This window comes from Phocoena phocoena, chromosome 20, assembly GCF_963924675.1.
Source record: "Phocoena phocoena chromosome 20, mPhoPho1.1, whole genome shotgun sequence".
NCBI classification, from domain to species: domain Eukaryota; kingdom Metazoa; phylum Chordata; class Mammalia; order Artiodactyla; family Phocoenidae; genus Phocoena; species Phocoena phocoena.
The window spans coordinates 15791691-15807314 of record NC_089238.1 but is presented as its reverse complement, the minus strand read 5'-3'; the positions used below and the strand labels follow the sequence as shown (position 1 = coordinate 15807314).

The 15624-nt window shown below is 48.8% G+C and overlaps 1 protein-coding gene across 1 annotated transcript; it reads left to right on the top strand.

Annotated features, from left to right (window-relative positions):
- Positions 1-96: 96 nt before the first annotated feature.
- On the top strand, positions 97-8664 carry UPK1A (uroplakin 1A). The gene is made up of 7 exons (XM_065899439.1): positions 97-180; positions 1694-1894; positions 4946-5020; positions 5154-5261; positions 6959-7138; positions 8457-8540; positions 8620-8664. The coding sequence occupies exons 1-7, from the start codon at positions 97-99 to the stop codon at positions 8662-8664; spliced, it is 777 nt and encodes a 258-aa protein (XP_065755511.1).
- Positions 8665-15624: the final 6960 nt, after the last annotated feature.

Here is a 15624-nt window from a genome sequence, read left to right as displayed (position 1 = left end):
CAGCAGCCCCTGACAGCTGGGGTATGGAATGGGGTAGTGGGTCCTCTCCCGGCTCCTGCCTGGCCTCATCCCGGCTCGTGTGTCCCAGGCAAGACTATGGCTTCTGCGGCAGCAGCAACGACAGAGAAGGGGTCTCCAGTTGTGGTGGGTCTGCTGGTCGTGGGAAACATCATTATTCTGGTGAGACATTCCCTGGGGCTGGGAGCCCAGTGGGCAGGTGAAGAGGAGGGGGGCGGTCCTGAGCCTGGGAGTGGGACAGCTGAGGGCTCAGGACTCACCTAATGGCCAGTGTCGCCTGGCTCTCGAGTCAGAACAGCCCCGATTCGAATCCCAGCTCTGCCTCTCCCCAGCTGTGTGAACTTGAGTAAGCGACTTTACTTCTCTGTGCCTGTTTCCCCATTTATAAATTACGTCCACACTGTGGGCATTGTTGTGTGGATTAATCCATGTATGGCCCTCAGCTCAAAAAAAGTGCTTGACCAGTGCCAGCTATCATCGTTAACAGGATTATGGACATAAGGTGCCTGACTGGTGCACAGGAGTCCAATAGTAATGTATAATAAGAGTGTCTTTTAATTACGTGATACCTGTACATGGCTCTGGAGCCAGACAGCCTGGGTTCAAATCTCAGCTCTGTCACTTTCTATTGTGGGACTTGGGACCAGTGATGTAACCTCTCTGGGCCTCAGTGTTCTCATCTGTAAGATGGAGATAAAATAGGAATGCTGAGAGGATAAGATGAGTTATTGGATTTGCGCTTAGGCCAGAATTTGGCACACGTGGTTGCCATCTGTGTTGGCCATAACAGCAGTAGTGCAGGAGAGCTGGTAACAACGATGATTATCATACAGAAAGCAGTTTCAAGGACCAACGCACACAGTAAATACTCTATGAGAGTTAGTTTGATTGTTGGCAAAGGTATCCACTGAGCAGTCTTCCTCTCTCCTTGTTCCCCATCCCAACAGGTAACCAGATTTTTATTTTCTCCAATATTTCTTTAAGCAAAGACAAGCAAATAGGAACCTATATACCTATTTTCTCCCCTTTCTTGCCCCAAACGTAGCTCATTCCACACCCTGTTCCGTGCCTCCCATTTCCTCCTGTGCACATTCTCTGTCCACATGAGTCCTCAGACAGCCTCCCTGTCCTTTTCCACAACCACCCAGCCCTCCATTGTGTGGCATCCTGGCTCCTTTACCCACGGTGCTGCGGGGAATAACCTTGTGGGTGTGTGATTTTCCTGCCTGGGCAGGTGTATCTGGAGGATCGACTCCTGCAAGTGGAATTGCTGGATCAAAGGGTTGATGCTTTTGTAATAGTTCTGGCCAAGGCCAGACCCCCCTCCTCAGGGAATAGCAACACTCTTCAGGGGAGGCGGGCTAACCTAGCATCTCCTCGGTACCAGTCATGAGCGCCAGGCTTTGCATTGTAGCGTCTCTTTGTATCCTTGAAGCCACTGGCAGCTGGGGTGTGGGTGGGGGTGGAGATCTGGCTGGGTCCTCCCTTCCCTCATGGCCTCCTGCCCACCTTCATCCCTGCTCATGGAAGGTGACATCTTTGCCACTCTTACTATGTGTCCACTTTACCAAGAGGGCAGTAGAGGCTCGGAATGGGGAAGGCCCTTCTCACGGAGACTCATGGAGCCGGGGCTGCTGCCGCCGTGCAGGCCTTGCTAACCGGCTGCCCTGTCCAGCTGTCAGGCCTGGCCCTGTTTGCTGAAACGGTATGGGTGACTGCCGACCAGTACCGCGTGTACCCACTGATGGGCGTCTCGGGCAAGGATGACGTCTTCGCCGGTGCCTGGATCGCCATCTTCTGCGGCTTCTCCTTCTTCGTGGTGGCCAGCTTTGGTGTGGGCGCAGTGCTCTGCCGCCATCGGTCCATGATGCTCACGGTGAGGCCCCAGGAGGAAGGGATGGGGACGGCTGGGCACAAACGTCATCCTCACAGAGTCGTAATAACAACCACACCGCAGCTACTAGTGTGTGTTCCGCATGGCACCATACTTGGGCCTCGTGGCAATCAGGTCATTTAATCTGCCCATAACCTAACAACCTAGGCTCAGCTGTTACCCCCGTTTTGCAAAGAAAACTGGGGCACAGGGGAGGCAGGGAAGGCAGCTCTGCCTGGGAGGATGGCTCTTAAGTAACAGGACTGGGATTTGAACCTCAGCTGGTTGGTCTCCAGGGTCTGTGCTCGGGAGCCCTGTTGATAACAATGACAATAATAATAGCACAGCCACCATTTAATGAGCGCTCACTGCATTCTACACGCTTTACATAGATTAGTTCATTTGTTCCTCACAACCCACCATGAAGTACCATCATCACCTTCATCATCGTCCTCTTCATGGCCCATTTGACAGAGTTGAAACTGAGGCTCAGAGAAGTGAATCTACTTATCCAGGGTGGCACAGCAAGTGAGTGACAGAGCCAGGATTTAAACCTGAGCGCTTCAGTGCTTGAGCCAAGGCTCCTAACCTCTGCCCACAGCAATCACCCACACTCCCCGAGTACCTCTCACGTTCTGACCCTAGGCTAAGCTGAGCTCCTTCAATCCTCCCAGAATCCGTCTGAAGTTAGTGCTTCTCTGCCCATTTACCAGATGAGGAAACTGAGGTTCAAAGAGGCCCACAGCCCAGATGATAGGGGGACCAGGGATTCCAATCCTGGCCCCACTGACACGGAGCCAACGCTGGGTTTTCCCCGGCTGAGGGCTTTTTGGATTCCCAGGAGCAGCTACTTATCCAATCCACAAATGTTTATACAGCAAGAACCACGTGCCAAACCCTGTGCCAGGCGCTAGGCTATTTTGTGAGCAAACCATAAAAGCCCTTGCTGTGGGGGAGGATACTCTCATGGGGGAGACAGTGACCAGGCGAAGGAGAGCTGGAGCTGGGGATGGGAAAGGGAAGATCTTGCAGGCAGAGAAAGCGAAGACCCTGGTCGGGGGCTGGTGGGGGGGGTTCGGGGGATTGGTAAGGGAGTGAGCCACAGGAGTATCTGCAGAAAGAGCATTCCAGGTGGAGGGAACAGCAAGAGCAAAGGCTCTGAAGCCAGAGGGGACAGGAGTTCAGTGTGGCTGGAGCCAAGTGGGGGTGAGTGAGTGAGTGAGTGAGAGGACGGACAGGGGAGGAGAACAGCAGCGGGGGGAGGCTTGCTGGCCTTGAGGGGAGAGAGGGGAGAGAGCGGAGGTGGGCCTATTAGGTGGACCTGCAAGCCTTGGTAAAGACTTTGGCTTCTCTATGAGTAACGTGGAGCCATGGAAAGGCTCTTTTCCTTTCCTTTTCTTCTTTTTTTTCTTTCTTTCCTGCATCTAGTTCTCTGGCAGAACAATTTAACCAAAGTCCTAAAAGTTCACCCAACTAGTAAAAGAAAAAAGGTCCGTGTCTGTCTCTCCTATTAGTTTGTCATTAACTAAGACACAGATTTTTTTTTTAATTGTTATGGGAAATTTCAAACAGACTAGAGGGAATGGCACGGTGCACCCTGTGTACCTATCACCTGGTTTCCACAACATCACCCGCACATCGTCCCCTCTACCCCTACCCTCTGCCTGCCCACATTTTTCTTTCCTGGGGTATTTTGAAGCACATTCCAGACACCAAGTCACTTCCCTGTAAATACCAGAGTGCACATTTCTCTGAGTGATAAGGACATAGTTTTAAAGCAGCCAGGCATGTGTGGCCACATCATCTTGTCTGAGCAGTGGAGCTGGCACATCCACACCCCACGCCCTGTTGCTTTAAGGGTGAGGGGAGGGGACAGCTGAGGATCAGAAAAATAATTTTCATTAAACACCAATTAAAGAGCTTTTTCAGGTTTGGGGTTTTTTGTTTTCTTTTGCTTTCCCCAATCACCATACTGTGGGCACATCGTGCAAAATTCACCCCAGTCCCTTCCTATCTATCTTCCAATACCCAATCTGTGTTCAGATGTCCCTGGTTGTCTCAGGAATGTCTTTATTTTTTTCTTTTCTACAGTAGGCATTCATTTTACTGCATCCAAGCCAACAGTTAACAGTTAAGGGAATACCTTACATATTTTTGTTGATTGCATTGTCCTGTAACGTTTTATTTTTTAAAATTTCAAACATACAGAAAAGGTAAAGACTTGCACGGTGAACACCTGTATATCCCCCACATAGATGTTTCCATTCACATTGTCCTATACTTTTTTTTTTTAACATCTTTATTGGAGTATAATTGCTTTACAATGTTGTGTTCGTTTCTGCTTTATAACAAACTGAATCAGCTATACGTATACATATGTCCCCATATCTCCTCCCTCTTGCGTCTCCCTCCCACCCTCCCTATCCCACCCCCCAGGTGGTCACAAAGCAACGAGCTGATCTCCCTGTGCTATGCGGTGCTTCCCACTAGCTATCTATTTTACATTTGGTAGTATTTATAAGTCCATGCCACTCTCTCACTTTGTCCCAGCTTGCCCTTCCCCCTCCCCGTGTCCTCAAGTCCATTCTCTAGTAGGTCTGCATCTTTATTCCCATCTTGCCCCTACGTTCTTCATGACCATTTTTTTCTTTTAGATTCCATATATATGCGTTAGCATACGGTATTTGTCTTTCTCTTTCTGACTTACTTCACTCTGTATGACAGACTCTAGGTCCATCCACCTCACTACAAATAACTCAGTTTCATTCCTTTTTATGGCCGAGTAATATTCCATTGTGTATATGTGCCACATCTTCTTTATCCATGTCCTATACTTTTTAAAAAATTGTGTTTCTGGGAATTCCCTGGCGGTCCAGTGGTGAGGACTCGGTGCTTTTGCCACCAGGACCAGGTTCCATCCCTGGTCAGGGCATGGCCAAAAAAATAAATAAAAACCATTGCATTCCCATCACGGATCCATCCCTTGAGGGGTGTGACTTCACAGGCTTTGCCCTGCCAGGGCTGCCCTGTGACCCTCCCTCCATCTCTGCGCAGTACCTGGTGCTCATGTTCACCGTCTACATCTTTGAGTGCGCCTCCTGCATCACGTCCTACACCCACCGAGACTACGTGAGTCGGGGGGAGGACAGGGGAGGGGCATGACTTCCAGGGGGAGTTTGGTGAGGGTCTTGGGCCGGCAGTGGAGGTCGATCTCTCTCCCCACCCAGCCCCGCTGGATCCTGTTCTTCCCGGCCCACTGCAGATGGTGTCCAGCCCATCCCTGATCACCAAGCAGATGCTGACCTTCTACAGTGCAGACTCGGACCAGGGCCGGGAACTCACCCGCCTCTGGGATCGCATCATGATTGAGGTGGGCGAGGGTAGGCAGGATGGGTGGGGAGGGCTGGAAGAGCTGAGGCTCTGACCAGGTCTCCCATTATGGCCCCCATCAGGGTTCCCATTATGCCCACGGGTAGATGATATCCACTCCTGTGGTTCTTATGAGGGAGAGGCTCTGGTCCTTGCCATTTTCGGGATGAAAACAGGCCCAAAAGAGGGAAAGTCACTTGCCCAGGGTCATGTGGTTGGTAAGGGGCAGAGCTGGGATCCAAACCTAGATCCAGAGCCCCTGCTCTTAACCATTGCACATGCTGTCTTTTTTTTTTTTTTTTTTTTGGCTGCGTTGGGTCTTTGCTGCTGTGTGCGGGCTTTTTCTAGTTGCGGCGAGCAGGGGTTACTGTTCGTTGAGGTGCGCGGGCTTCTCATTGCGGTGGCTTCTCTTGTTGAGGACCATGGGCTCTAGGCACGCTAACTTCAGTAGTTGCGGCATGCAGGCTCAGTAGTTGTGGTTCGCGGGCTCTAGAGCCCAGGCTCAGTAGTTGTGGCGCACAGGCTTAGTTGCTCCGCGGCATGTGGGATCTTCCCGGACCAGGATTCGAACCCATGTCCCCTGCATTGGCAGGCGGATTCTTAACCACTGGGCAACCAGGGAAGTCCACACCTGCCATCTTAATAGTAACAATAGTAATAATAATAACAGATGGTGGTCCAGTGGTTATGACTCCATGCTTCCACCACAGGGGACACGGGTTTGATCCCTAGCTGGGTAACTAAGATCTGCATAGCGGCGAGGCAGCGGCCAAAAAAAAAAAGAATTGTTCAATTAAAAAAATAACAACAGGGCTTCCCTGGTGGCGCAGTGGTTGAGAGTCCGCCTGCCGATGCAGGGGACACGGGTTCGTGCCCCAGTCCTGGAGGATCCCACATGCCACGGAGCGGTTGGGCCCGTGAGCCATGGCCGCTGAGCCTGTGCGTCCGGAGCCTGTGCTCTGCAATGGGAGAGGCCACAACAGTGAGAGGCCCACGTACCGCAAAAAAAAAAAACAACAAACATTAAAGAGCACTATCTTTTGTTTAGCGCCATTCAAAGCACTTTCAAGCTTATTTAATCCTTACAACCAGTCCATAAAGAAGATCAGCTCTTTAGCGGTGAGGAAACCAAGGCAGGAAGCTGAGGGTTTGCACGAGGTCACGCAGCTGGTAGGTCACAGAACCAAAAGGACTCAAACCCAGGCTGCCGGCTTCCAGGAGCCACATTCTTAATGAAACTCAACAAGATACGGCAGCACGAGAGGAGAATACTGAGGACCCAAGGGGAAGTGAGGTTCCCATTTGGTTCGTCACGCGGCTCGCCTGGACTGAGACCCAGGTTTGAAGGAGCCTGTGTTTTCATCATTTGAGAGTCACAAATTAAACACCCACGGGGGTCAGGAGAAGCTAGAAATCTGCCTTTTGGTGTCATTTACCTCAGGTTTTGTTGACAGCTAATTAAAAAAATTTAAAATAAATCACGAGTGTGGGTTTGAGCCAAATCCCCCATCAGCCTCGGGGTGCTGGGACCAGTATCTTCTGCTCCTTTGCTCACACACAGACACTGCTGCCCCTCTTCGAGGAGGCCCAGGATGTGGGGAAGTGCAGGCCAACCTTATCCTTCCTCGCTGTGTGACCTCAGGGGAGCGGCTGTCCTCTCTGAGCCAGAGTCCTCCTGACCCCTGCCTCTCTCTCCAGCAAGAGTGCTGTGGCACGTCAGGTCCCATGGATTGGGTGAACTTCACATCAGCCTTCCGGGCCACCACCCCAGAGGTGGTGTTCCCCTGGCCCCCGCTGTGCTGTCAACGGACTGGCAACTTCATCCCCCTCAGTGAAGAAGGCTGCCGCCTGGGCCACTTGGACTACCTGTTCACCAAGGTGTGTCTCCTCCCCCCTGCTGTGTCTGTGGGTCTCTCTGGCCCTCTCTGGTTCTTCTTTTTCCCTCCCTGTCTGTCTGTCTGCTCCTCCCTCCCATCTGGCTTTCTCCTTCTCTCCCCTCCCTCTGACTCTCTCAACTCTCCATCTGTCCCTCCCTCCCTCTGCAAGTCAGCGGGCTGAACCCCGGTTCCGGTTTGATCTGATCCAGACCTGGCGGCGCCCGAAACTTTTCTCAGGTTGTCTGGGGATAAGAGCAACAATAACAGTATCAGCAGCACAACGCCAATAACAACCATTTATTGAGCTGATACTTTGTACCAGGCCTCCTTGTAGGCGCTTTAAGTTTTTACCTTGTTTAATTTTCACCACAGCCTTATGAGGTAAAGGTTATAATTACGTCATTTGACAGATGATGAGCCTCGCTAGTGACGGATGGAGTTGGGATGTGATTTCAGGCAGTCAGGCCCCAACCAGGTGCTTTAACTCCTGCAGAGGGAGTGCAGAGGCAGAGAGAGAAACCAGAGGAGGAGAACCGGTCCCCTTCGCTGCATGGGGGCCCTTCACCGTCATGCCTTAGATCAGGTGTCACAGAGAGGGGAGCCTGCATGCAAACCATCACCGCCACCAGAGTCGGACAGCCCTTCCTTGAACCCTGGCTCTCTGCAGAGTGCTTGCATGCATCATCTCACAGAATCACCACGACTGCTTTCGGAGGGCAGTGCTGTCAAAGATCGCCGTTTCACAGATAGCGAAACTGAGGCTCAGAGGGTCAGAATCACAGCTAGGCCCCATAGCCAACAAGCGGCAGAGCTGGCCCCCAGCTCCGTCCTGCCTGACTCCAGGGCACGCACCCTGAACCTTTGTTCTTGGCTGCTTCCAAGTTGGGCCAAGCAGGGGTCTACATGAAGGCGACAGGTGTGGGGCTCTGGGCCCACTCAGCCTTACCTCCAAATGAGGAGGTGTCAGAACTGGACTGATCCTAAAGGCGTATTTCAAACCCTTGGAACTTGGGGGCAGCATGGAAAGCCAGCCCAAAACAAAATCACCCTCAGACTGTCATAGGCACCATCGGGGCAGCACCTGCTCGTGCAGGGCCTGGGTTAACATCACATCCCTGGCTCCCTGAAACCGCCCTGGGAGGGAGACACTGCCGTGATCCGCAGGGTGAGAAACCCACTTCCTCATGGTCCCACAGGTAAGAAAACCAAGGCTCGAGGCAGGAAGTGACTTTCCCAAGGGTGCCCAGTGACTCTTGCTTTCAGCAGCCAGCCTCCCCCCCAGGGCATTTTCTCAGACCCCCCATGTTCCCCCTGCCCAGGGCTGCTTCGAACACATTGGCCACGCCATCGACAGCTACACATGGGGCATCTCATGGTTTGGGTTCGCCATCCTGATGTGGACGGTGAGAGGCGGGAGCCTGTGGGCTGGGTGGGATGTGGCTGTGAGGCTGGGGCGCCCCTCACCTGCCTCCTCCCCTCCAGCTTCCTGTGATGCTGATGGCCCTGCGTTTCTACAGCACGTTGTGAGGAAGAGAAGGGAAGCCCACGTGCACACTCAGCTCCCCTGCCCCCGCTCCCTCCAGCTGCGACGCCACCCCACCTCTCCCTTCCCCACCTCCTCCACCCTTCCCTCCCTCCACTCCAAAGTTGTTTTTTTTTTTGCGGTACTCGGGCCTCTCACTGTTGTGGCCTCTCCCTATGTGGAGCACAGGCTCCGGACGCGCAGGCTCAGCGGCCATGGCCCACGGGCCCAGCCGCTCCGCAGCATGTGGGATCTTCCCGGACCGGGGCACGAACCCGTGTCCCCTGCATCGGCAGGCGGACTCTCAACCGCTACACCACCAGGCCCCTCCAAAGATGTTTTACCAGGTTTCTGAGCCCTGCTGGGAGTTGGGGTGCCCTGAAACCCCTGGACATGTGTGCACGGACCCTTAGACCTTAACCCCATCTCACTTGGCTGATTCCTGGCCCATCTTTCAGTGTCAACTTGAAGTCCTGTCCTGAGGCGGGGGGAGACCCTTCCCTGATCTTACCACCCCACTCGCGGATGCCTGTCTAGTAGCTCCCGGAGCTCCTTCTTCATGCTGGATGTCATCACCATCACTGAATAGTTTGTGATTGTCTATTTAAGCTCTGGTAGACTGGGACTGCCATGAGGGGAGGGACAAGTTCTGTTATGGTTACTTTAATATCCCCAGTATTGCCCGGCACAGGGCTGAGCATGGATATTCAATAAATACTGCTTGAACGAGTTAATTTGTTTTCTTCAGAGGCCGAGGCGAATGAACCAGAACTCTTCCAATGGAAGTGGCAGAAACCCAACTGGCACTGACTGAAACACAGAATAGAAAGTATTGGCTCGCGTAACTGACTCAGTAAGGCTAGCTTCAGGCATGTCTGGATCCAGGGGTTCAGTCTAGGTCTCCAGGAAACCTGCTTCATTCTCAGGCAGGATTTCTCTGGCGACACCAGACTTACATCTTTATAGCTAGGCAACAGAGCGGCGAGAAAGGGCCTCTCTCCCAATAGCTTTTGCCAAGGTCAGGGATTAAATCTCACTGACTTGGTTTAGGTTCTAGACCCACTCTTTGGTTGGGGAAGGTCAGGCTCTATGGATTAACATTCCTGCTAAGGATGCATCCAGGGGTGGTGTTAGGAAAGGGGGTTGTTTACTGAAGGAAAATCAGAGTGCAGGGATGCTGGGCCAGTACAGGTGACAGACATCCTCCTACTAGGGACTAAAGCTTCCAGAAGTTTCTCTAAGGGGTGCATGAGAGCAAACAGTTTTAAGGATCTCATCACTGCTCTTTTGTCCTCTCTGAAGCCGGCTCACGCTCTGGCCACTTTACAGCAATTAGGCCCTGTGAGGAGAGTTTGTCTTCCTTCCCCATCAAATGAGGTTTCTCAGGGTCCTCGTTTACTCTCCTGGTCTGCAGATGGTCTGCAAATGCTGAATTCAGATGTCAGCTTTTGGAAATATACTTTTTAAAAAATCTGTATTGGGTGAATCTATTAGGGTGAAAAATTGGAAACAACCTAACCTCCATCAGCAGGGGGTGGGATGTACAACCGGTGTTATATCCTTGGACTGGAATTCTCTGTGGCTGTTAAAAAGAAGGTAGATCTATGTGAACTGATATAAAAAGATGTCATAATGGTATAAAGAATTAGAAAGTTCATTACAGTAACCTCAATGAACATCAGTAGGGGACTGGTTAAATTAGCTATGCTATGTCTATTCTCTAGAATACCACACACAGTAGTAAAAAGTAATGTTTTAACGTGAAAAAAATCTCCAAGAAATGCAAGTAGAAACACTTGCAAACCACATACGGTACTTTTATCCCTGTAGTTACATATGAAGGGTAGGTCTTGTCTTTTAAAATAAATGGGTCAAGGTTTTTAAAATATTTTTTAGAAGAATTAGGGAAAATACTTTTAAAAGTCATCGATAACTCTTCCACTTAAAAGATTATAAAAATTTACAAATGGAAGTGTCCCATGTTCCGCTCCCCAGTAAACTCCCCCCCACATCTGTAGATAACTGCTATTAGTACATGATAAATGTCCTTTTTGGCTTTTCAAAAGTTTATATCGACATATCTATATATACTTATATGAGCACGCACGTACACACACACTTCAAATATTGCTTTGCAACTTGTTTCCTTCACTTAACTGTATATTTTGGGCATCTTTCCATGTCAGTATATGTGAATTCACCTCTTTCTATTTTTTTTGACTGTTGCAGTGTATTCCAGAGTATAGCTGTGTCATCAGTCATCATGCTCTGTTGTAAGTAGAGAAGGCAAGGAGCAGAATAAGCATAAGGGATTTCATTTTTATAAAAATTCTATATACGTATATATATGGTATGGGATAGAGGGCCCAGAGGAGGAATTTTCTCACCATATATATCTTTATAATGTTTGAAAAAGATGTTCGTAAAGATAACCTATTACTTTTCAAAAACAAAAACTAGTAAAGGGGTTTCTAAGATACTAAACAATGTACAGCTTTGCTTTTCAAGCCAGAATTTTTTTTAATGCCGTGTGGTTGTTACACATACCATATTTTAACACACAAGAGTCCCTCCAGGTTAACTGGCCTAACAGGCTTTTCTGCAGGCCCTGGAATGAAACTTCTCCCCCATGCCTGAGCACATATTTGACCACGTTGTAAACATGTCAAGGAAAGGGGGGACTTCATCCCAATCTACTTTTAAATTCAGGTGTGCCCTCAGGAGCAAGTTCACAGTGACCCAGCCCGTGACTTAGATTCTCTGAGAAAGGCAGAGAGGCAGTACTGGGTTCTCACCACACCTCCACCACACTCTGAGCCTCCATGTGCCCCTCTATAAAATGGGGTTCTAGCAGTCCCTACCGCATAGCTTAGGGTCCAATACATTCTAAGAGCTCCGGAACCCATAGACCTCTTTACTATGAATCAGGAATTTTCTAGATTCTGTGCCATCAGAACCAAATGCAGAAATAAACTGCCAGGTAAGGCTGCTACTGTATCTGGTGAGCCCCAGTTTCAAAGGTTTGGGGCTCCACCGCCTCGATGTACCGTAGCCAGCTCATCGAAGTGACTCACATATCTGTGCTTTCGAAAGTCAAATCATACCTGAAAATGCTTGGTGCTTTCGCTGAGAGATGTTCAACCCATGGGCTCGGCATATGTTAGCGTTAATATAACGCTTTTTGCCTGAGGGTCCTTCAAGAACGTTTGTGGAGTTAGTGGAGATTGATATGGCTAAAATCGAATTTTTCCTTAAACGTCACACTGCAAAAGAATATTTAATGTCGTGGGAGAATACCTTTTTTCACTGTTAAGTGAAAAAAGAAGATTACAAAAAGGCATGCCAAGTATGATTGCTTTTCTGTTAAAAATTCAAGTATGTGTGTGTTTGTGTCAAAGTTGTAAAACACAGTCTCCCAAAGGTTAGCCTTGGTTATCAAGGAAGAAGAGACACTTGAGGGGGATTTTTATTTCATTCCTTGGGCATTTTGGTATTTTCCAAATATTCTATGATGACTCTTGCTTTTGTCCTCCAATAAAAATAAATATTAAGAGAGCTCCTTTCTACTTACTAGACGGGATGCTGCCTAATTCATGACTTGTTAAATGAAACCAATTAGATCTTCAGATTTACTCAGTCGATTTTTCTTAACACTCCTACTCAGAGCTAGTTCTGATCATACAACCACAGCCTCCTGAAGACAGATACTCCTCTCTAGCCATCAATCTCACGTTGGCTATTGCAACGTAACAATGGAGCTCAAATTTGCCCGGTGGAATGGGATGTGATCCAATTTCCGATAGACAGTTCCTGAAGCAGAAGAAGTGGGTGTCCCTCTGTAGGCCTTTCTGTTTCAAGTAAGATCCAAATAAGTGACTGGCAAAGGAAACTTAAAGGCAGCTCACCACTGAGCAACTTCAGAGAGACCAGAGCTGGGAAAACCAGACACCTGCCCCACCCCATCTCCAGCGCCCACTGCAGACAACTACAAACAAGCTGCTCTTGATTTTTCACTTCTGGTAGTAACTGTATAAATAAAATAGATGAATAATAGAGAGACGGATGGATGAACGGGTAATGATTGATAATCTTTTTAAAGAAGAAAAAAAATAAATATTAATAAAAACTTCACTGTAGGACATGAGATGTGTACTGAGAAAAGAATTACCTTGCTAAACATTTTCAGACTTTACCTGAGCCGTTAAAACAGGTCAGGCCTTGTCAGATGCTGGGGACTTGGAGTCAAGCTGGTCTCTGGGCAGCAGGTACGGGGCCTCCGCCTCTGTCCCACATCTGCCACTCCCTTCTCTGGCTTCATCTGGCCACATATTTGCTCAGCTGGAATGGCAGCAGTGCGGCCTGGCCAAGGCAGGCCTCGGCTGGCAGGACGGGTTTGTCTGCCCTGGCCTTTTCACCCAGAGGCCCACTCCTGTGGGTGAGAGAGGAGCAAAGAGTTGAGCGCCAGGTGAGTGAGGCTCCCAGGACCACCCAAGAGTGAGGCAGCCATTCGATGGCTGTTCCTACTGCACCTCTAAAGGACCACGTCTGTCCAGAGCTGGATCCGGCCTCTAACCCTCCGTGGCCCCCCAGTGCCCTCAGCACAAAGTCCAGCTGCTCAGCCTGGCACTGAGGGGCCCCGTGGCCTGTCTCCTTGCTACTTTCCCAAGCCTATCTCTCCCTCCTGTCCCCCGTTTTAGTTTTTTAATTTTTGGCCGTGCCGCACAGCTGACGGGATCTTAGTTCCTCGAGCAGGGATCTAACCTGCGCCCCCTGCAGTGGAAGCGCATAGTCCTAACTGCTGGGCCACCAAGGAAGTCCACCCTCCTGTCCCATTGAACCAACCTCTCTTTCACCACTGGAGATCATAGAATGGAAAGAATAAACTAATGTATATTATAGCAATCAAGCAGGCACACACCTCTGGCTACATACACTGTTGCTTACATTCCTTCCATGAGAGCAAGTTGACTTCTTCACTGAAATGTAAAACCTACACCCCTTTGACCCACCCGATTCCACCTCTGGGAATCTATCCTGCATATACACTCCCGAGAGTGTGCAAAGACCCATGTACAAGGGTAACAGAAAAGCAATAACTGAGAAACAGCCTGAATCGCATCAGAAGAGAACTAGTTATACAATTCATTTTCTCACAGCATACTGCAGCTAAGTTTCAAGGGAGCTACATTTATATTTGCTGATGTGAAATCATCTCCAAGGTAGACTGTTCACTGAGAAAAATGCAACGTGCAAAACTGAATGTATGCCAGAGTGAAGTGAGTCAGAAAGAGAAAAACAAATATCATATATTAACACATATACGTGGAACCTAGAAAAATGGTACAGCTGAACCGGTTTGCAGGACAGAAATAGAGACACAGATGTAGAGAACAAACGTATGGACACCAAGGGGGAAAGTGGCTGGGGGGATGGTGGGATGAATCGGGAGATTGAGATTGACATATATACACTAATATGTACAGATATTATGTAATTATAATTATGTAATTATAATATGTAATAGATAACTAATTGACATATATACACTAATATGTATAGATATTATGTAATTATAATATGTAATAGATAACTAATAAGAACCTGCTGTATAAAAAATAAATAAAATTTAAAAATTAAACAAAGAAAAAACTGAATGTATGCTAAATGCAATGTGATATCCTATATTGGATCCTGAAAAGACAAGACATTAGTGGAAAAACTAGTGCAATCCAAATAATGTCTGGAGTTTAGTTAATAGTCCTGTACTAGTGTGAATTTCTTGGTTTCGAAAAACGTATCATGGCTATGCCTCTAAATTCCATGTATCATTTAGCACAAGGTTAGGTCTTGTGAGTAGAGGGCGCTGGAGGGACACGGCAGAAGTTAGGGGTTCTCTCCAGATTCCGGTTCTTCCTTGTTGTTCCAACGGAGCTGTGACCAGCAGGTGGCTGGGGTTCTTCTCCACGCTTTCCTAAGCCACCTTCATTAACCCAGCTAGGGACGTACCCCTTAGCCCAAGTAAGAAACCTATTGAAAACAGGAAATAGAATCCTGATTTCTCACTGTCTTTTCAGATGGTCTTCAAATGGAAATAGAAAGATGAAAAACAGAGAAAATGGTCTTTTTGAAGAACCACTTCTAGGGCTGCTGGAAAAAATGATCTAAAGATCCTGGCATTTGATCCCTGGCACTAAAATTCATCTCATAAAAATGTATTCAGAAAATCGAGGGGACAGGTCTAGAAACTGAAGGGATTTTTCAGCTTTCAAGATGTATACCCAGAGCCAAAGCAAGTATATTTGTTGCCTAGAAACCGCTCTAGCCCAGGGTATACTGGTTAATTTTGTTAACACGCCAAAACACAGTGACTTAAAATAATGATTAATTTTTAGCTGCTGATTCTGTGGGACCATTTGGGATGAGCTCAGTCAGCCAGACAGCTCTTCAGTTTTTCTCACCCGGGCGTACCCATGCAGCTGCAGTCAGCTATGGGGTGGCTGGGGGCTTGTTGGTCTAGGGTAGCCTCCCTCACATGTGTGGCTGGCTGGAAGTCGGTGTAGGTAGCTGGGGTGAGGGCTCTGACTGGGCCATGTGTCTAAAGAAGGCCAGCCCAAGCACATTCACATGGTGGTGCTTGCAGGGTTCCCAACAGCAGCAAGAAAAGACAAGTCCCAAGGTGCGTAAGCAGTTTTCAATGTTCTGCTTTTGCCACATGTGCCATTGTCGCATTGGGTGAAGCAAGTCAGTGGTTAAGGCCAGACTGAGTATGGGAGGTGTGCAGAAGGGAGGAGAATTATGGAGGCTATTTTAACAATCTAACCAGGATGATGAAAAGGTACCAGCAGGACCCAGCAGAAGTATCAAATGCCTTTATTTGAGAGTATCCCACAGTTGTGATCTCCTCAGACAGCTTACAGTTCCCAGAAGGAAGCTAGATAGGAAATAGTTAATGCCAACAGTAGCCT

Coding starts and splice junctions, on each gene's coding strand:
- UPK1A (XM_065899439.1), top strand. CDS start 97: ATGGCTTCTGCGGCAGCAGCAACGACAGAGAAGGGGTCTCCAGTTGTG. Junction 1,895..4,945: donor ATCGGTCCATGATGCTCACG/GTGAGGCCCCAG, acceptor ATCTCTGCGCAG/TACCTGGTGCTCATGTTCAC. Junction 5,262..6,958: donor GGGATCGCATCATGATTGAG/GTGGGCGAGGGT, acceptor CTCTCTCTCCAG/CAAGAGTGCTGTGGCACGTC.